Source organism: Megascapheus bottae, chromosome 6, assembly GCF_031878675.1.
Source record: "Megascapheus bottae isolate mThoBot1 chromosome 6, mThoBot2.hap1, whole genome shotgun sequence".
Taxonomy (NCBI): domain Eukaryota; kingdom Metazoa; phylum Chordata; class Mammalia; order Rodentia; family Geomyidae; genus Megascapheus; species Megascapheus bottae.
Window position 1 is genome coordinate 65,424,115 of NC_143514.1, and position 21,706 is coordinate 65,445,820.

A 21,706-nucleotide genomic window follows, 5' to 3' on the forward strand; every position below is an offset into this window, starting at 1 on the left:
GTTACAGCAGAGAAGGTAGCTGCTGGAGTGAAATCCCAGCTCTATTGCTAGCTGTGTGATCTTGAGCCAGTTAGTGAGCCTCTCTGTACTTTGATTTTCTCTTCTATCAAATGAAGACAGTAATTGTACCTGCCTTTTAGACTTATGGCGGAGCGGGGTGGGGGGCGAGGGGGGCTAAGCTCATAGGAAGTATATTTTAGATGCTCTTGCAGGCTATTATTATTATTTTAATCCTGATGCTTTTCTAATCTTGTTATCAAATGGTGTTGAAGTATCAACAGTCAAGGTGTGGATGTCCTGTTATTTTTATCCCGTTTGAAATTCATCAGGCTTTTGGAATCTGTGAATTGTGATCTTTTATCTATTCTGGAAAATTATTGCTCTGTACTTTCAAGTTTGCCTCTGCCCCTCTCTCACTCGTCCCCCCCCACTTGCCTCAAATGTTCATTAGATTAATTAGTCCTTTTCACTCCATCATTTGTGTTGACTATGTGTCAGTCTCTTTGCAAAGAACATTCTGGATAACTTCTTTAAGCTCGTTCACTAATTGCTTTCAGCTGTGTCTAATAGGCTGCTAAGACTTTACATTGAGTTTTTAATTTTATTTCTGCTGCTAGATTAAAAAAAATCTAGACATTGCATTTGCTTCCATACCCAGTCTGTGTTTATTCTATAACCTTTAGCAGTCTATAACCATATGCTCAACTCCTCTTTTATTTCTTTAAACATATTATGCATACATATTTTTTATTCTGGTCTGAAACATCCAGTATCTAAATCTTTGCTTCTCTGAATCCCTTTTTATTTTTTGGTCAGTCTCTGGGCTTGAAATCAGGACCCAGGCTCTGTCCCTGAGCTCTTTTGCTGAAGGCTGGTGCTTTACTACTTTGGGCCACAGTGCCACTTGCAGTTTTTGCAGATGAGAGTCTCAAGGATTTTCCTAAAGCCCGGGCTGGCTTTGAATTGCGGTCCTCAGATCTCAGCCTCCTGAGTAGCTAGGATTACAGGTGTGAGCCACCATCACTCAGCTTCCTGTGAAGTGTGTGTGTGTGTGTGTGTGTGTGTGTGTGTGTGTGTGTGTGTGTGTGTGTGTGTACGCCAGTCCTGGGGCTTGAATTTAGGGTCTGGGTGCCGTCCCTGATCTTTTGTACTCAAAGCTAGTGGTCTACCACTTGAACCACAGCTCCACCTCTAGCTTTTTGGTGAAATCATTGGAGATAGTCTCGGGACTTTCCTGCCGGGGCTGGCTTCAGACCTTGATCCTCAAATCTCAGTTTGAATACTTAGGACTGCCACAGGGGCCTGGCTTCTCTGAACCCCTTGCCTGTTATTTTGGATCCCAGGGAGCTGGGGTGAGGACCCCTGAGACCATCCAAAACCCTTCCACACTGAAGACCCAGGCTTCATCTCTTTCCTGCCCCCTCCCCAGAAGTCCCCTATTGTCTACTTTCTCTTTTTCTAATTACTGTTCCTAAAGGCAGATTCATCCCACATCTTAAAACATAAAACAGAAGTGGAAAATGTCTCTCTGGCACCCAGTCCCTGCCTGTGACACTCTTATTTATTTGATTCCATAGATGCTCCTGGAGATATTTCACGTGTATTCAAGCAAACACAAATTTAAAAATGCATTCTTCTGTAACATACACAGTAGCATGCTACATATATTGTTCTGCACTTGGTTTTTAATAAAAAATATGTTTCTGATTATAAAAGAAATACATGCTCATTTTGAATCACTTGAAATTCCCAAGTGTATATACGCGTCAAAAGTGAATGTCTCCCTGGAATTTCATTCCCCAGAGATAACATCAATTTTACATCTATAAATATATGTTTGCATAAATGGTCTTATGCAACAAGCATTGTTCTGTAACCTATTTTCCCCTCTGTTTTTCTCCTAATAATGCACTAGGACATCTTTCCATGGGTCTTCCCACTTTCCTCACAGCCTTCTAACTAAATGGCAGAGCATGGGTTCAGACAGAGCTAGCTTCTCTCCTGAAAGCTTTGCAGGGCCTCAGTTTGCTTGTCTATAAAATGGGAGGATGGTAAGCACGTCCTGAGACTTTCATCACCTCCTGTAATGCTACTTCCTCCAGCTACTTTAGACACCCCCAGTCATTTTAATTTTGACTCCTTTACTCGTGTGTGTGTGTGTGTGTGTGTGTGTGTGTGTGTGTGTGTGTGAAGTAATTTGGCTTTAACTAGGGGCCTCACTCGCTCCCTTCACTTGGTACTCTATCATTTGAGCCATGCCTCCATTCCCTGCTTTTTGCTGATTATTTGGTGATAGAGTTTAATTTGTCTGCCTGCACTGGCTTTGGATTTCAGTTCTCATATCTCTGTCTCCTGAGAAGCTGGGATTACAAGTGTGAGCCACTAGCACCTGGCTGAGGTTATCTGCAATTTTGATTCCCTCATCCTTTGTATGTATGTGTATAACAGTACTTGAGCTTGAGCTCAGGACGAGCTCTTGCTTAGCTTTCTCTGTTCTTTCTTTGTCTGTCTGTCTGTCTCTCTTTTGTGTGCTGTTACTGGAGCCTGAAATAAGAGCATGGGTACTGTCCCTTAGCTTTTTCTTTTTCTTTCTTTCGTTTTTTTTTTTTTTTTTCTTCATAGGGCTTGAACTCTGGGCCTGGGCGCTGTCCCTGAGCTCTTTAGCTCAAGGCTACTGCCCTACCCATTGAGCCACAGCCCCACTTCCCATTTTCTAGTGATTAATTGGAGATACAAGTCATGTTCTTTAGTGCCCAGGCTGGCTTTGAACCTCGATCCTCAGATCTCAGCCTCCTGAGTAGCTAGGATTACAGGCTAGAGCTACTATGCCCAGTTCCCTTAGCTTTTTCACTCAGGGCTAGTGTTCTACCACCTGAGCCACAGCTCCACTTCTGGCCTTTTGATGGTTAATTGGAGATAAGAGTCTCAGAAATTTCTAACCAGGCTGGCTTTGAACTGCAATCCTCAGATCTCAGCCTCCTGAGAGGCTTGGATTATAGATGTGAGCCACAGTCGCCCAGCTCCTTTACCCCTTTGACTGGCCACACAGAATTTATGGTGTGACATATCTCCTCTGAATAGCCATCCCCCTTTAATAGACATTGGGTTGTGCCCAATTTTGTTAGAAATGCCAGCTCGGGGCTGTGCCGTGCCCTTACGAGAAGAGGGTCTTCTGTGGCCTCCATGGCAGGGAGGCTGCAGGATATCTTTCCTGCTAAGCCCTGTCCCTTCTCTCTTCAAGGACGAAGTGGACCGGCCTCCCGGGGTGAAGCACGTGTGTTATGTAGGTGTTCTGTGACTGGCTCCCCTGGTGTGGGCGGGTGGGTCCCCATGGCAGAGGTCGTCCGGGTCCCCTGGCCTGCTGTCTCCTGGGGCAGCCTGGCACTCACCAGCCCTAGAATGCTGCAGCAGAGACTCCTGGTTTCCCCGCACCTTGCAATATGACTGTTCATGGAAGGATTTGTTTTTAGACACATTTAACATTCAATTCCCATGGTTTGCAATAAATGAAAAGAATCACAACACATTTCAGGTGACATACAGCCTAAGGAAACCATGGGAGGAGCGAGGGGGAGGAAAAATCCTGTTACAACAGCTCCCTACCAGATGCTCACTAAACCCTACTTATGAGCCAGGTCTTTGGCAGACCCTGGGGTACAGTGGGGGCCCCGACAAGCACATTCTCCTTTGCCCTGGAGCTCACAGGCCAGCAGGCAACTGCGGTTGCGCTGGGCTCTCTGGGGCCAGGGAAGCAGTCCATGGCTCGTCCTCAAGTGTTGGCCTCTCCGCAGCTCAGCTATGGGGATACCATTCAGCTCCTGGGAGCTGTCAGTCACGTGCAGGCAGAGGGGCAGCTGCTGAGGCTGGAGGCTCTGGAGAACTTCATGGAGGTCAGCTTGGCCTTGCCCACCCAGAGGCCCAAGATGAGGAAGAAGGCTCAGAGCCTTGTCATGAGCGAGGTATAGAGAGACTTCATCACATACGATATCACTTCACCCAGTTGGCAGAGCCTCTTCCGGCCTGACTTAGAGGGATCAGAGATGGGGTGACTTGCGAGGATCAGTGGTAGGATTCGCACCCCCACCTGGTCTAGGCTCTGAGAGCTAACGCCTTGGAGAAGACCTTGCAGTTGAAGGGGGAGGGGGAGGGGGTTGAGGGGAAGGAGGGCAAGGGGGGCGGTATGGAGAAGACTCTCCCTACAATGCTCGTTCTCTCTCCAGCACGGCCAGATGGAGGCTTCAGGCAAGCAGTCTCTTCAAGACAGGGCAGAGAACTCAGGTGACGCTCTGGGCCTGGCGAGGCTTCTCAACCCAGCCCCTATTGACAGCTTTTCCTCAGCCCTAAAGTTTAGGGCTGGGGGCTGCCTGGGCCCAGTTCCCAAGCAGATGGAGAGGCCTAAGTCCTTGAGCTGGCGCTCCCTCTATCTGCTCATGGAGGGGCCTAAGCCCTTGAGCTGGCACTCCCTCTATCTGCTCATGACCCTGGCACCTCCTGGAGCCCATGCCTCTCTCTCCACAGTGCGGCTTCAGCCCAGGGAGATGGCACCCCTGGAAGACAGGGTGAGGGACACTGTGTTCCAGGCCATGCAGGAGGTGCTGTGGAGTCGGTAAGCGCCAGCCCACCACAATCCACTTCAAGGTCGCACCCCAGGCTCTCAGCGTCTGCCCAGGCCGTGTGGATTTCACCACACAACTGCTTTTAGCCTTAGTGAGAGTCCGTGCTGGGAGCTCAGAGAGCTGTGCCCAGAGCTGACCAAAACCAGGGCCAGCAGGACTTTGCAAGGTCCCACAGGAAGTCAGGGAGCCACGGCCTCCAGGTCACTCTGGACCGCCCCATCCAGGCTTGTTCCCCTCACAGACCCCAGCTCCACAGCTCAGGGACAGAGTCTGGGCTGAGGGATCTGGATTTGAATCTTGCTTTGTCACTGATTCCATGGCCTGGGGCCCATGTGGTCCCCTCACCCCTTCACTGAGCTGGGTGGAGGAATAAATGTTGGGAAGGAGAAGGAGCTGGTCCCAAGCCCACTGCCAGCCACACACACCTCCCCAGGGCATCCCGGATTCAGGGCCCCCAGTGCTGTGTTTGTCCCCAGCCTTCAGGAACACCCCAGCCTGCTGCTGGGGGAAGAGGGGGTGGAGGGCATTGCCGCTGGCATCGAGGCCGCCCTCTTCCACCTGACGCAAGACACCAGCTGCAGCTACAAGAACAAGTACCGCAGTCTGCTCTTCAATCTGCGCGACCCCAGGAACCCCGTGAGTGGGGGGCGTTGGCTTTTCCCTCTGGGGTGTTGGGGTGGAGGCTAACCCACTCCTCACCCCCTGCAGGAGCTGTTTCTCAAAGTGGCTCGAGGTGACATCACCCCCCAGGCCTTGGTACAGATGAACTCCATCCAGTTGGCACCTCACGAGCTGTCCCGCTGGCGGGACCAGGAGGAGAAAAGGGTGAGCCACAGCGGGAGCTACTTCAGGGGAGGTGGCAGATATGGGGGAGGAGGGAGGGCAGCCTGAGGATGGAAGAGGGAGATGGTGAGGTTGGGGTGTTAGGAAGATTAGTGGGGGCACACTGGCTGAAAAACACAGGAACAAGAAAGCAAATAGGGAAAGAATCAGGCTCCCAGGAAAAAAGGGAAAAAGCAGAAGTGAAAGGCTCTGGGGACAGGGGTGCTGTTTAGAGTGATGCTGAGTTACTGGGGAGCTGGGCTGGGTAAGGGGATGGGAGAAGCCCAGGCGCTCCCCTCCACTTTTTTTTTTTTTTTTTTTTTGCCAGTCCTGGGCTTCGGCTCAGGACCTGAGCACTGTCCTTGGACTTTCTCAAGGCTAGAGCTCTACCACTTGAGCCTCAGCACCACTTCTGGCTTTTTTCTATGTATGTGGTACCAAGGAATCGAACCCGGGTCTTCATGCATGCTAGGCAAGCACTTTAACCACTAGGCCAAACTCCCGGCCTCCCCTCCACTTCTTCTCCCCGTGTAGGGAAGCCCCCTCCCCAGCACCCCTGTTCCCACCCCAGCCCCAGAAACTTAGGAAAGCTTGGTGTGGGCTCTGGGTACCAAAATCCACAGGCTGCCCCTTGGCGGGAATCCAGGAGCGGGGAAGGCGTGGCTGGGGGGGAAGGCGTGGCCGGGGAAGGCGTGGCCGGGGAAGGCGTGGCCGAGGGGAAGGCGTGGCCGGGGAAGGCGTGGTCAGGGGAAAGCTTGCTCAGCCCTGGCTGGTGGCCCAGTGAGAGGAAGACACTAGCTAATCCAGGGGCGGAGACCCCTGCGATACGATGCAAAAAATAAATAATAATAATAGGCGTGACACTTGAAGCTTATGCCTATAATCCTACCTGCATAGCCCAGTCAGGAAAGTCTGTGAGATTCTTATCTCCAATTAATCACAGAAAAAGCCAGAAAGTGGCACTGTGGCTCAAGTGGTAGAGCACTAGAAGCAGTGCCTGCCCAGGCCCAGAGCTCAAGTCCTAGGAACAGAAAAAAAATAACTTCAATGCAGTTTTAACAGTAGAGAGTTAGCCATGTGTGGGCCCTCCTAAGTGTGCAGGTTTCCTGGTAAGAAGCTAACCTACCATGGAAGACAGAATCCTGTGCTTTAGGATTGTTAGAAAAGGAAAGATGGGTCAGGTACAGTGTCACACGTCTCTAATCCAAGCTACTCAGGAGGTAGAAGCAGAAGGAATTTGAAGGCAGTCCCTAACCTGGCTGAGCTCTAACTTTTCAGGGCCTGGAGATCATTGAGCAGCAACAGAAGGAGCCATATAGACTTCCGGCCTCCAAACTGACTCACAAGGGGGAAGTGGAGATCTCCAGGGACCAGGACCAGATTATGACCCTGGAGGATCTGGTGGTGAGTGGGGGACCTGAGCTGGCACTGGGCCAATCCTGTGCCCAGGGGTCCTCGGGCTCCTTAGAAGAGTCACCCAGCAGCCAGGAGTTTGGCCTAGTGGTGGTGTGCTTGCCTAGCATGCATGAAGACCGGGGTTCAGTTCCTCGATACTGCATACATAGAAGAGTCACCCAGCAGCGCCATTTCCTCTTGTTCTTGATAGAAAAGAGACTGTGAGCCTTACCACACAGGATCCAGGTGGGCAGGGGTGATGTGGAGCTACCCGCGTCTGTCCATGCCATCTTGGTGCTAGTCTTGCACCCCCACGCTCTGGCTTAACTCCAAGACACCCACACAGGTGGCACTGAGGCCTGTCACGGTGATCCCAGCCACTGGGACCAGGCCTGTGGCTGTCATCAGTGAGTTTGTGTAGAGACCCATTGAGGCTAGAGGCTATTCTGGAACTTGCCCTGCTCTGGAGGAGGTCCAGGTTCTGGGCCTTCTCTTGTCCCTGGGATGGGTTGTGTCCTCAGGTGCATCCTGTGTCCCCCCCACCCCTTGCAGAGAGCCTGCCTCAGGTGGTGGCTCAGCACCACCTGGCATCTGAACAGACCAGGCTTCTTGGCCTCCCAGCACCAACTGGGACTTTCCCATGGTTCACCTGGGTCATGCTCAGGGGCTGTTCTGGTTTGCTGTGTGTTCAAGACATAGGGTGCAGGGCAGGTCCCCTGGCCCACATTCATGCATGCAGTGAAGATTTATTGAGCACCTACAGGGGCCAAGCACAGGGCAATGCAGTGAGCTTGGAAGCAAAACTCGGCTCTCCATGCCGCCTACCCCTACTGCTCCCCAAACCAAGCCATGTGGGGATGAGCAGGGACAGGTCAGGGGAGATGAGGGGAGGTGGTAGGCAGGGGAAGCGTGTGATAATCTTGGCTCTGTGTGTCCCTTTGACAAACAGTGCCTCATTGAAACCTGGTGCTGACAGACAGGGTAGGTGAACTTGAAGCTGTCAGCACAAGGGCTCAGTGTGTTGCTGGAGCTGAGGGTTGAGCCCAGGCTAGCTCGCTGGCCCTGCCACTGGGTTATTAGTATTTCCTTCAGCAGCACGCATTTGTGTGTGTGCTTAAAGCTCTTCTTATAGGGTTGGAGGTGTGGCTCAGTGGTAGAGTGCCTGTCTAGAAACCACCACATCCTGAGTTCAAACCCGGCTACTGTCAAAAAAGAAAGAGGGTGGGGGGAGGGAAATGGAGACAAAAACATGAGAAAGGGTATCAACGTGTGTGAAGTAATGCACCTTCTATCTGGTGAATATAATGTAACTCCTCTATTAATTACAATAAAAATATATAAAGAAAAAAAAGAGAAACATGACTACAGATTTTTCTGGGTCACAGCTGAAATCGTAGCTACTCAGGCAGCTCAGATTTGAGGCTAACCCAGTAGAAAAGTTCCTGAGACTCTTCATTCCAATTAACCAGTAAAAAGCTGGAAGTAGAGGTGTGGCTAAAGTGGTAAAGTGCCAGCCTTGCACAAAAGAGAGCAAGAGTGCAAGGCCTTGTGTTCAAGCCTCAGTACACACACACACACACACACACACACACACACACACAGAGAGTTCTTCCTGGGTAAGCCATTGTCATTATATTTAATATACATCCTATGAAAAATGAACTAAAGGTAGGGAATGGGAGGGAGAGAATGGAAAATGGAGAAGAGAAGAGGTAACACTGACCAGGAAACATTGGTACTCAATAACCTGACTTACGGAATTATAGCTCCTTTGTACTTAATTACTAATGTACTTGTACATTAATTACTTAATGACACCGTCAACACCTCCTACAACAAATTCTTACTGTGACTCTGGAAACTGAGTATCAGTGAACATCTGGAATCTTAAAATGTCTATTGTCCCTGCATCTGTCTTTGGCTTCTAAGACCTGGACCTAAGACAAGAATGTCCTGGGCGCTGGGCCTAACAGTGAAAACCTAAAAATGACACAGACATCTAACCACAGAGGTGACGCGTGCATGGCTGCCTGTCCCCTCACTGCAGTGCTCTCAGGCAGCAGATGATGGGGCAAACTCCTAAACTCTGGATGAAATGAGGACACAAAGCAGACTATCTGATCCCAGCTGTTACATTGAGATGAAGGAGGATCCCCCCAAATCCATGGTTGGCTATGGTGGGATAAGGGTTTTGTTTCTTAAAAAAAATAATAATAAAATAAGCTGGTGGCTTATGCCTGTAATCCTAGCTACTCAAGAGGCTGAGATCTGAGGATTGTGGTTCAAAGCCAGCTGGGGTAGAAAAGTCTGTGAGCCTCTCATTTTCAGTTAACCAGCAGAAAACTGAAAGTGGAGCGAGCTGTGGCTCTAGGTGGTAGAGCACTATCCTGAGTTCAAGCCCCATGACTGACCAAAACAAAAGAAACAAAAACCTCATTCCTCAATTTTGTATGCAGATTTTCTATACAAGTTCACACTGCATATTGAAAGAATATTATTTAGAAAAAGAAAATAAACCACACCCCTACCCATGGAGGCCCCTGACTTCCCAGCCACCCTCCCATCTCTCCCTCTCTGCTCCTCTGCCTTCCAGGAAGCCCCGGTGTTGGGAGCTGGTGGTCTGCAGACACTGCCCACCCTGTTAGAGGATGACACCTCCAGGCAGCCCTCCAGGGACCCCAGCTGCCACACATGCCCAGGTGAGTGGACGGGGTGCAGCAGGGACACAGGGTGGTGGGTGTGTGACTGAGGCTCCACAGAGGTGGGTGGCAGGGTGGGGTGGCCACGCTTGGCTGGTAGGCTCTGGGCAGCTGCCAGCCTTGTCTGCTCGTTCTGTGTGTGTCCCTGCTCCTTGCAGACCGGGAGTCCTCGACAGAGCAGCCAGCCTGCCTCAGCACCCCTAAGAGCAGGGAGGACACTCTCTCACCCAGATCCCCAAGCTCAAGTCCTGCGTGCTCTCCAGAAGTTCCCAAAGCCAGGGAGATACTTCCCACGGAGCCCCAAAACAGGTGGGCTGCTTGGCACTGGGATGTGGTGTGGGGGGGGGGGGGAGGCAGCAGCGCTGGGGCAGGACATCTTCGCTTCCCGAAAGGCCTTGGTTGAATCTTCCTGCCATGGTGAACCCCTGTGTTCCCATCTGTGCCTTGGAACCAGTCATTCCAGGCCCCTGCTTCCTTCATGCACAGCCTGACCTTGATTCTATCTTTCTAGGCTCCAGACACCTGATGGACCCCCAAAGGCCCCACACAGCCCATCCCCTTGGGAGGGTGCACTTGACATGTACTCTATCAAGCGGTTCCGGGTCAAGGCCCAGCTGGTCTCAGGACACAGCTGTCAGCTTGTCCAGGTGCACCTGCCCTGCCCCCTGGAGACCCTGACACGCTGCACGGTCACTCATTCCCACCGTCATTCCGTTCCTCATACTAAAACAGGTCATTGGTACCCTCTGTGTGTCTGGCCTGAGCGAGGCAGCCAGCCCAGGCCTGCAGAGGACTCACATTCCTTATACCTCTAGCACTAATGAAGGAGAAGTGTTGAGCTCCTCTGGGGCCCAGAGAAAGGTTTTAAGGATGATAATGGAGTGACTGAAGGGTCAGCTGACATGGTGGATAAGGATGGAAAGGTAGTGAGGTTTCTGAGATGCTGTAGACTGGCCAGGACCAACTGCAGGCCGCTGGGGTAATCAGTCACCAGGGCAGCCACTGGTCATGGTCCCTTCCTTCCTGCCCCCAGGCTCTGCCAGAGGTGATCCACTCAGCAGGCTGCCTCCAACCCAATGTTGTCTGGGATCTTCTGGCTAACATCTGCCCCGCTGGGGCCAAGGTAGCTGTCCACTCTCCTTCCCCGTCTCTCCTCAGGCCTCACCCCACCCCACCCCAAGCACCCTCCCTTGCCACCCCTGCTGCAGTCACCTGGCTTGGGAAATCCGTGTCTCATTTCCAATGTGACTGCAGACTCACCTATGACCCTAGACCAGGCCCTTTGCTTCCCGCTCTCAGAAGTGGACTCTGTCTCTCCGTGACTGCAGAACATCTGTGTGCTCAGACTGTGCCCCCGCGGGACTCGGGACGTGGAGAACTGCCGCTTGCTCTACTCTTACCTCAACAACAAGCAGCGCCACGTCCTGGCAGCTGTGGAGCACATGGGGGTGGTCCTGCTTCCCCTGCCTGCCTTCCAGCCCCTGCCCCCAAGACTGCGGCCTCTGGGGGGCCCAGGTGAGCTCCCATGGCCACCCCACCCCCGCTTCCCCCACCAGGGATCAGCCTAGGTGTGGCATCTCAGAAAGGAGCCCCTGACCAGTTCTGTTGGGGGTACATCAGTGAACAAAGTGCCCACTCCATGCCACCCCCAGCTCTGCCCCCTGCACTAAAGAAAGGAGCAAAGACAACAAACTGATACTGTTGCTTCCCATGCTGAGCTACTGGGGCTTCCCAGCCTGGGTTCTGCTTCACTTTTTACCTTTTTGGTGGCTCACTGGAGATCAAGAGTCTCACAGCCTTTCTTGCCTGGGCTGGCTTCAAACCACGGTCCTCACATCTCAGCCTCCTGAGTAACTAAGGTTACAGGGCCCAATGAAGTTGTGTTTTGCTTTGTTTTTCTTTAAGGTTGTAGGGATTGAACCCAGGGCCTCACCCATGCTAAGCACATGCTCTACCACTGAGTTATACTTCCAGGCCTTCCCCTACGTCAACTCTTAGAGTCTAAATAGTCTTCTCTGAATGGTCCCATTAGATAACCCCATTTTACAGATGAGGAGACTGAGGCTAGGAGGTAAGAGGTTTGCTCAGTAATATAGTAGAAAAGCCAGGCTCATACCCTGGTTTTAAAACCCTTCACTAGCCTCACTGTCTTTCTAGTTCCACTTCCCTGAGTCAGAGCTTTGGTGCCTACCACCTTTGACCTGGGCTCAGCAGGAAATGTCAGGGCAGAGCGTGGGGTGCAGAGTGTGGGGTGCTTCTGGAGCTGTGTTGGTCAGATCAGTGTGGCCTTCAGCTGCAGTGTCAGATTTCTCCAGGAGGCGCTCCAGGCAGGCTCCTAGAGAGGACTGGGGAATGCAAAGCCTTTGGCCTTTCTGGGCTGCATATCTTGGGACAATGAGGTAGAGAATAAACATATAGAGCCTCGAGCTCAGACCCTCCATTCCCCCACCTCCAGCCAGATGCTCACCCAAGCCCCATTTTCCCAGATGGGTTCACCTTCCCGCTCCCTTTTCTCAGAATCTAACCCCCAGAGTGCAGCTTTGGGGCTGGGAGGAGGAAGTGAGGAGGTGCCACCTTGCCTTCCTCCAGGCTTGGGTCTCTCCCTCCCCCTTTTCCCAGGTCTGGAAGCTACTCACTCAAGCTTGCTGCTCGCCGTGCTGCTCCCCAAGGAAGGGCTTCCAGAGTCAGCCAAGTCCAGCCTAGTGCCCGGCAAAGTTCGCAAGAAGGTCTCTTTCAACAGCAAAGTGGAGACAAGATGCTACCAGCCAGCAGACAAGAGATGGAGCACACTAAAAGGCGCCTCTCCCCCGGAGGATACCCCAAAGCAGAGCCAGGCCCCAGAAAGCTGGGCTTCCACTTGGCAGAGGCTCCCCAGAGGCAGGGGGAGGCTGTGGGCAGATCCTCAAACCCAGCAGGGTCCTAGGCAAGGGCACCAGCCTCCAGAATGGGGCTCTTGCCCGCCTCAGCATCTCTATTCTGCAGCCCCAGTTGTCCATGGCTTTGGTCATGATGGGCAGATGCACAGCACCTCCTGTCTCCACCAAGATGTGCTCCAGCACCTTGAAGCCTTGGTGATGATGAGTCACCAGCTCCAAGCCTCCCTGTGGCCCCCAGACCCTCCAGCCCATCCCACACCCTCTACAGCATCTGTCCAGCCTCCTGCAGCCCCCGGGGCTCCTGGCTACCTCCACCAGCCTCCAGGCCTAGACCATGGCCCCTCTTTGGGCCCTACAGATGCTAGCTCCCTTCCCTAGAGGAGCCTGACCTTCCTTATCTACCAGAACAGGGGTTTGACCTGTGCTGAACCCCAGAAGGAACTGGGTGGGGGGGACACAGGAGTTATCGCTCCCCACCTGCTGTTTGTTTTCTATTTTGTATTATGTTTGCTGTTGGTTTCTGGTTTAATAAAGAATTTGGCAAAGTTAGGATTGCATTTGCTAGCTAGCCTCATCCCAGCCAGGTGTGATTTAAGGTGCCCTGATCTCAGGGCCTGAGTACTGTCCTTCAGCTTTTTACACAAAGGTGGTGCTTAACACTTGTACCACAGCTCTGCTTTTGCCTTTTGGCTGGTTATTTGGATATAAGGACTTTCCTTCCCTGGCTGGCTTTGAACTATGATCCTCAGATGTCAGTATCCTGAGTACCTAGGGTTACAGGCATGAACTGCCAGAGCCCAGCAGGATGTTTGGATTTTTGTGTACAGATATGAGACCTTGTCAGTTGGTCTGGGGTCCTGAACCATCACCATTTCTTAGGCTACAGCTGTTCCTCATGGTGGCTTCTGGAAGCAGCTGACCAGGATTCTGGAGTGAGAGGAAGAAGAAGCGGTGGTGGGTAGGAAGGCAGGACTGGATTAGGAGGAGAGAGAAATGGACAGAGTCTTTTGGAGGACATAGGCATAGAGAGCCCTAGGGGAGTAAATTACAGTGCTTTGGAAATGTCTCTGTGACCATGATTTCTTTCCCTTTTGATGGATGTCAGCACATTCACTGCATCTGTGTCACACGTGTGTGTGTGTGTGTGTGTGTAACTGCAAGTCCGTGGTGCAGATCTCTGCTAAGGCGGACTCCCTGCTGCATCTCTCCTGCTCCATGGGAAAACGAAGGTTCTAGGACCGGGTTGAGGCATCTCGGGTGGTTGACGCTAGACCTAGGGTAAGACACTGCTACCTTGCGTTGAGCCTGGAAAGAGCTGCTCACCGCAGCCATAATAGTAATGCATTTCAATGTGGTGAACAACCCCCATCCAGGGAACTATTTGCTGAACCCTGACTGAGGAACCCTGGCTAGGGGGAGCAGAATCTCCGCAGGACCCCAGCTTTCCTCCCCAGGGCCTGCACCCCCTGCCTACTTTCTCCAAGTCTACCCTACTGCACAGGGCACCGAGGGGCGTTGGTTAGGGGGAGCCCCTCTTCCCTGCCCCACAAGCTCCGTGGCTGCCCTACCCGCGGTCGACAGCAGAGGGGGCCCTCGGCCTTGGGATGGAGGCCGGGGCCGGCGGGGCCGAGGCTGGCTGGGGGGCGGGGTGAGAGAACTTCCGTCCGAGGGCTCGGAAGCAGGGCGGGCGGGCGGGGGGCGGCGACAGCGGGGTGCTCGGGGGTGCTCGGAGCGGCCCCGACGGCAGACCGGGGAAGGAGCCGGCCGGGCTCGGCGCGAAGACGCCGCGGCCTCGGCGCTCTATGCAAATGACGCAAATTGCTATGCAAACCTGCAGCTCGCCCCAGCCCGCAACTTGGGTGGTTTCCGCACGCGGCCGGGCGGGGGAGGCGGCTTCCGCCCGGGCCGCCGCAGCGCCGCGCCGCGCCGGCCTCCCGTGCGCCGCTGCCTCCGTGCGGCCTTCCTTTCCGAGCTTCAGTGTGGCCCTCCATGAGCTGGGGTGCTCTAACCCCTCGTTCGCGAGGACAGGCCTTGACGTCCGACCCCCAAGACCCCGCAGCTAGCTGCGAGGCGGGGACTGCGCCGCCCGACCTCCCCCCCACCCCCAGGACACCTTTTGGCCTCAGTTCCCAGCCCCTGACCGGTGTCTGCTCACGGCTGGGGCCCAGGAACGCGCTTAGGCATGACGTTGCTAGGGGGCGTGACCGGCGGTTGCTAGGCTCGAGGAGCGTTGCTAAGCAACGCTGGGCGAGGCTCACGTTGCTAGGCCGGAGTTAGAGTCTCCGGCTACCCAAAGGGCTTTCGTGGGGGGCGCCCGGGCCTGCGGGATCTCGCTCTGTGTGTCTGTCTGTCTCTCTGTCTCTGTCTCTGTCTCTCTCCCCCCAGCCCCCCCTCCCCGCCCGTTGCTGGACGCAGTCTTGGGGGGTCCTTCCGGTTCACATCCCCTGCCAATCCCGGCGACAGGGAGCGAGAAACCCCGGGTCTTCGCGCACGTGTCTGCGCGCCTGCTGGTGCGGGGGCTGAGGGGTGTCGTTTTTGGATTTCCTTAGCAACTGCTTCTGTGTCACCTCGTGGCTCCCAATGGTGTAAGCCGTGCATGCAGCATTTGCATGCATCTGCGTGTCATGAGCACAGGGGCGGGGCCTGGACGTGTTGGGCTGCTTGCCCTTTGCACCTGGGTTGTGCCGGGGTGAGTGTGTAGCGCATCAGTGTGCCTCGATGTGGGGTGGGTAGACGCCCCCGGCGGGGACTGCCAGCTCCTGGTCCCCTGTGCCCTGACTGAACCAGTAACTTGAGTCCATCCAGGTGTGCCTGCCAAGGACGCTCTAAACAACCCCCAGTCTTGTGGGAACTCCACTCTGCTCTTCCCTGGCTGTGAGATCTTATTTCTCCTTTCTGTGGCTGTTTCCTTTCTTGTAAATAGATATATGAGTGCCTAACTCACTGGGTTACATGTGGGATGCCCCTTTTACACACGTACTGCTGATCTAGCACGCAAAGGTGATTCCCACTCTGCCTCCTTTAGAGTCAGCTCCTCTCAGAACGTAGCTATAATATAAGGCTAATCCACTTCCTTTGCAGCTCAAGACATGGCAGCTAGACACCAGGAAGAACTATCCAGGCACAAGAAGAGGACTATTAGCTTGCTTTTTTGTGTTTGGAGGCTGGAGGCCAGGTTGGTGCAGCATGGACCCTGACCATCCCCCTTCCCTTGTCTTTCTCATAGAATCCAGTTTCCAGAACCTTTGCATTCCTATTCCAAAGGGTGTTGGAGCCTGAGGTGGCTACAGCCCGGGGCAGCTGCAGCTTGAAGATAGAGCTGAGGAGGTGATGGCTGAGAAGGTGCCCTATAGGACTGCGTGTCTGGGTTTGATCAGGGCCATGGTAAAGGCAGAGAACAGAGATTTCGTCTGGAGAGTTGCATGTTGCAGCCTTTACCAGAGAGAACCGGGGAACCCCCCAGCTACCTCTTTGCCCTTTCTGGGTCTCAATTTCTCCATTTGTGGATAATTGCAAGTCTTCTGCTACAATATAGTTTTGTTGTTTCTGAGTGGAGGGTGCAAAGCTCCCTCTTGATGGAGGCCGTGAGCTCTCTGTTCTCAGGGCTATACAATAAGTATGGATGGGATGAAGCAGCAGAACTTCCTCAAAATTCTGTGCCCCCCCCTCTGTCTGGGAACTGGGTGCTGTTCCTTAGACATTTTTGCTCAAGACTAGTTAGTACTCTTCCACTTGAGCCACAGATCTACTGCTGGCCTTTTTATGGTTAACTGAAGAGGCTCACAGACTTTCCTGCCTGGACTGGCTTTGAACCTTGATCCTCAGAGCCCATCCTCCTGAGCAGCTAGGAGTACAGGCATGAGCCAATGGTTTCTAGATCCTTTTGGAAATTTTTATTCTTCTTTAGACTCCAGCTTCTACAGAGAGCTTCCTCAAACACTCAAGAAGTCTTCCAGTTCTAGTAAAAGCTCTTTCTTTCCTCCTTTCTTCTGGTGCCCATGCTACCTTTAACAGCCACGAGGGCTAGGCTCACAGGAAAAGCAGAAGAGGTCTCTGTGTTGGTGTTAGCTCAGATAATTAAGTGGAATTGGTTCCTGTCCTGGGCAGAGGTTGTTAGTGATAGAGATGGATGTAGGATCTGGATTCTGATTGGTCCTTTGGCGTCTGGGAGGAGGCAGGGCTGCATAAGGGCCATACCTTGCAGGTGGCATTCTGACTAGTGTATGTAAGACTGGTGTCTGTTGGCAGTAGGCCAGCCCCTTCCCTGTAGCCACCTGTGCGCCACAGGTGAGGGTTCTAGGGACAGGCTAAGAGCCTGACAGTGCCCGGCTGGCCCGCCTGTGTCCCACTCTGGGGGCCAATTAAGTCTCTATCCCTAGCCGCGCCGATTAACAGCTAATAAGGCAGCAAACACCTGCAGCTATGGAGGCGAATTAAGAGCAACAGTCGGCATAATACACAACCCGATAAGTGAGCAATTAACAACCGGAGAAAGATTAATAGAAGCAATTATGTCCTACTCGGAGCTCTGTAAATACGACTATCAAGCGCTGGGGGATTCAGTCCAGTTTCACCTGGCCCCACCCCAGGGCACAGTCTCTGCTGGCAGTGGAATCAGGGGAGCCAGATCATGGAGCTTGGCCCACAGAGCCATGTGTGCACGGGGCATGCACAGATACATGAATGTCCACCCAGGTCCACCCATGTTTGCATACGACGCAGTTACGTAGATACAAATCCATCACTGTGTCTGTCACATTCACACAGCTGGGCACACACAGACCTTCCTAGAAGTTCATCCAGACACACACAGGAAAATACCCACAGAATCACCATGGGAAAGAGACCCTATCTCTTACACTGAACTAGAGCTAGACGCACAGTGATGCAGACATGTAAATATAGCTTCAGAATCTGCTCCGGGGCCACCTACACATAGGATATTTGTCCTCTGATGCTCATGAGGTAAAAGGGGCTTCCTTAGTGGGGGTGGGCCACTGGACAGACAACTGGAGTGTGGATGGAAAGAGACACAGAATGCACGGGAACACGTGTACATGCATATCTGCATGCATGCATCTCTCTCTCTCTCCTCCCCCCACATTGCCAGTCTTGGGGCTTGAACTCAGGCACGGTCCTTGAGCATTCTCAAGGCTAGAGCTCTACCACTTGAGCCATAGCACCACTTCTGGCGCGGAGGAATCAAACCCAGGGCTTCATGTATGCTAGGCAAGCACTCTACCACTAGGCCAAACTCTTAGTCCTTGCATGTGACTCTTAAGCGTGTGTATCCTTGCAAGAATTTATGATAGCAGTTTGGGGGTGTGTTCCAGGGTAGAAAGAGCCATGTGCTGTGCACATATGAGTCATATGAGTATATGTGTACAGGTGCTTGTGTCTGGTGGATCTGTGACTACACATGCATGTGTTGGGCTCACGTGTGGCTGTACAGTGCCCAAGTGTGGGTCATTGTGAAGTTATTCGTCATTGTGGCGTTCCCTGTGTCCTGTCTCTGAACTGAGGTAATGTGGGGACATTTCCTTGGAGAATCTGAAACCAGAGTCATCTCCAGGAAAGGGGGCAGTGGCAGGGCCAGAGGCAGGGAGGTACTGGGGCTCCTCAGCTGACATGCTGCTCTCTGACAACTTCCAGCCTCTCTTACCAAGTGGACTTGAATCTTGATTCTCCTGACTGACAGCAGAGCCAGCTGCTCAGAGCGCAACCCCGGACTCCCCTGGAAAACTCCAGACCCAGAGATGGAGGCAGAGGATGGTGAAACGGAGACCAGCCTAGGCTCCTGACTGAGACTCTCAAAAAGAAAGAAATGACCCTCCTCCCAACATACAAGCCCTCAGTTTGGGTCATGTTACTGCCATATCAAGACCTCAGACCACATGGATACAGGCTTGTCAATTCATGGACATAGAAGGTCATATACACAAGCATGGCCACACCAGGAAAGAGCCACACACAGTCCAGCCAGGCGCATCCACCCCCACCTGCCCTCACCCTGAGATAAGGAAGCGGCAGGCCGAAGACCCAGAAGGCTATCCTTCAACAGGTGCTCTCCACTTCCCCCCAATACCAGCCTGGCCAGATGGCAGAGGCTGGCAGCCCAAGAGAGCTCTCTATCACAGCTGACCTGCTGGCTGACAGGCATTGGAATGAGACCTGGCTCTGCTGCAGGGAATGAGGTATAAATAAAGAGTTAACGAGATTCACCAACTCTCCTGCTGCCCTGCCCCAGACCATGGTGGGGTGTGTCCCAGGGCCCTGCACTGCTGGACAACAAGGAGATTCTGCTCAGGGGACACATGGAGATGCAATCCAGGTACAGAAGGACCCCGAAAGCCGGGTACGCATTTATGGTTCACGCCTGTAATTCTAGTTACTCGAGAATCTGAGATCTGAGGATTGTGGTTCAGAGGCAGCCTAGGTAGGAAAGGCCATGAGACCCTTATGTCCAATTAATCACAGAGAAAGCTGGAAGTGGCGCTGTGACTTGAGTGGTGGAGTACCAGCCTTGAGTAAAAGGAGCCCAGGGACAGCGCCCAGGCCCAGTTCAAGACCCAGGACTGGCAAGAAAAGAAAAAGAAAGAAAGAAAGAAAGAAAGAAAGAAAGAAAGAAAGAAAGAAAGAGAGAGAGAGAAAGGAAAGAAGGAAGGAAGGAAGGAAGGAAGGAAGGAAGGAAGGAAGAAAATAGAAAACAGAGATGGTCAAGGGAAGCAGAGCTGAGGATCCCAGTCAAAACATCTGCTGTCGGATGATCCTACTCATTTCTCCTTTTTATTTATTTAATCTTGTTTTCCATTCATTTGTTCAGGCATTCATTCATTCACCATTAAAGCCATTGAACATACTGTTGCATTGAGTCAGTGACCTGGCTGTCTTCCTGTGTCTTGGCTCTGGTCTCGGAGAGAGAGTTGGGGATGTTCCCAGATCCTACTTCTTCCTCAGTTTCTCAAAATAAAAGAGAAAGTGCTTCTCCTGAAGCTGGTCATAGAAGAAAGGACAGGTCCACATGATAGATAATCATAGCAAACTCCATTGTTCCCTGGCCTGTTATTAGTGCTTCCTGCGGGCTCATAACTGTGCCACATAAACCTCACTCAGAACACAGGGAGCTTAACTGATTGGCCCAAGGTCACACAGCTTGCCACCCAATGTTTTAAGAGTCTAGGCCAAGAATACCAAAGAAGCCTCCTAACCCCTTTCTCTCCCCTGCTTATCCTCCTTCTCTCTCTACCCCAGCCTCAGGGGCCTTGTGTACATGCCTGTGGGAACCCCAACACCCCAGGCCCTGCTTGTCCACAGCCCTGCAGAGGGCTGCCCTTTGAGGTGGGAAAGGCTCTGGCCTAGGACTGCTCATGGTCCTGGGTTATTGGTCTAGAATGGGGCTGTAGGCCTGCACACCTTCAAATTCATCATCTTTTGCAGACAGAGGCCAAATTGGGGTCCTCTAAATTAGTGGGGACTTCAAGCAAGGAGTTGTACATAGTCTGGTCATTAGTGTCAGGCCCCGTCATTGACCAGAGAACTCATACTGGAGCGAGAGAGCAGAGGAGGCAGAGTTCTGTGCCAAGCTACACCCTTCTCGCCCATGGGAATACTCTGGGTGCAGGGGTTCTCAAGGATGACTTGATTTTTACCCTTGCCTCCCTCGACTCCACTCTCATAGCCATCCCCACTCCTTCTGCCCTAGGAGTTAGGGGGGAATTGGGCCTTTCTGGGGCGACCCTCTGTACCAATAGTACCCAGCTCCCTGCCTCTGCTTCTGGGACCCCAGGATTCCCCTCCAGTCCCCAGAGGCTTTTTCACACAATTACCCAGGCCAGGAATTTCGATCTCTTGTGCCAGCCAGGCCCTTGTTATGCAAATGTAGGCAAATGAGATGCAAACAGAACAGTCCCAGATTAACAGAGAAATCCCCAGCAGCTGGAGGAGTCACCATAAAGTCAGCCTGCTCCAGGTTCCCGGGTCCCCCTCTCTCAGGCACTGTCCACCTGGGCTTGGCCGGGCCACCTATCTTTCCACTCCTTCAGAAGCTACTGGGCCATAAAGAGGGTCTGGATAGACCACTGGCCTTCCAACCTAAGATCACACCCCTCTCCCCACTTTTAGGAGACTAAGGCTGCGGTGGAGGTTAGAGGTGGTGCTTTCTTTCTGTTTTTCCCTTGTGCAAGAGGGGATTCTGTGTGCATGTGTGTGTGTGTGTGCCTGTACACACACATGTGCATGCACACATACATGCACACGGAGGTGGAGAGCAGCTCCAAGGATGTCCACACTAAATACAACCATCAGACACAATCACACAGTCTCACACACACCATCCTATGAATCGGGACCCCTCCCCTCCCAACACATAAACGGAAACCATAGACATCAACAGGCTGCAGTACTGTGGGTCGCAGCCCTGTCCCCACCCAAAGGCCCTGGTCTGTGTGAAGGACATCAAAGGGAGCCTACGATCCTCCCCTTGGTCTGATGGTGGAGCAGAGGCTCAGCATGTGTGCACTGTCCACCAGAGCCCCTGGGGGGTCTGGCTGGGGTGTGCACTCTTGGGCATGCCTGTGGGAGCCTGGCCCAACCAGTCCAGGCCCAACTTCTAAAAATAAGAGCCGAAAATCAAAGCCTCCGGTTGGTTGTGCGGGAGCCTGTTGCCGTGGCAACCCCTTCTCAGAGGCCTCCCTCCTGGCTGGGCTGCCCCATTTGGCTGCAGGTCCCTGTGCCAGTGCCCTGTGCTGGCCTCTGCCAGCCAGCCCTCTGTCCTGTTTTCCTCGGGGGAGGGAGGAGCTGGCATGGGGCAGGGGGCAGCGCAAGTGGGAAGACCTGGGGGTCCAGGCAGAGCACAGTGGCCTGTGTGTCAGAGCCTGCGTGCTGGAGGCTGCGGGGCTGTGCGGTGTGTGACTGTGTGGGATGGCCTCTGCCGGGCTGTGTCCCCGGGGCCTATCAATGCCCGGGTCTTGTCTCTCTGAGTTCCCGTGAGTGACTGCGCTTCGCTCCATCTATGCATCTGTGTCTGGGTGTGACTGTGTGGGTCTTACTAGCCATGGCCTTTCTGGGTACACCCTTCACCTCCCTTTGCCTTAACCCCACCCAGGTCCCCCTTTTCAGGACTGCAGTACAGAGGGGGAAAGATGTGCAGAGGTGGGGGGAGGGACTGGGGCTGAGCCAGAAGGCAGAGTGTAGTGATGGGGTCAACAGGTCCTGCTGCCAAATACCCAGCAAACCCCATCTGCCCATGAGGGGAGGGGCGGAGGAGGGGGCTCTCCTGAAACCATGCAGTCTAAACTGG

At 53.1% G+C, this 21,706-nt stretch overlaps 1 protein-coding gene across 1 annotated transcript in view; it reads left to right on the forward strand.

Moving 5' to 3' along the window:
* Positions 1–14,401, forward strand: part of Spocd1 (SPOC domain containing 1) — a 41,875-nt gene extending 27,474 nt beyond the window's left edge. Inside the window, exons 3-15 of the mRNA XM_090334004.1 lie at positions 3,792–3,959; positions 4,221–4,278; positions 4,519–4,606; positions 5,093–5,252; positions 5,325–5,441; positions 6,717–6,941; positions 9,427–9,532; positions 9,691–9,841; positions 10,044–10,179; positions 10,566–10,655; positions 10,861–11,047; positions 12,152–12,745; positions 13,863–14,401. Of these exons, the coding sequence (XP_090190130.1) occupies positions 3,792–3,959; positions 4,221–4,278; positions 4,519–4,606; positions 5,093–5,252; positions 5,325–5,441; positions 6,717–6,941; positions 9,427–9,532; positions 9,691–9,841; positions 10,044–10,179; positions 10,566–10,655; positions 10,861–11,047; positions 12,152–12,745; positions 13,863–14,401 (2,619 nt within the window). The remainder of the gene's footprint in view (positions 1–3,791; positions 3,960–4,220; positions 4,279–4,518; positions 4,607–5,092; positions 5,253–5,324; positions 5,442–6,716; positions 6,942–9,426; positions 9,533–9,690; positions 9,842–10,043; positions 10,180–10,565; positions 10,656–10,860; positions 11,048–12,151; positions 12,746–13,862) is intronic.
* Positions 14,402–21,706: the final 7,305 nt, after the last annotated feature.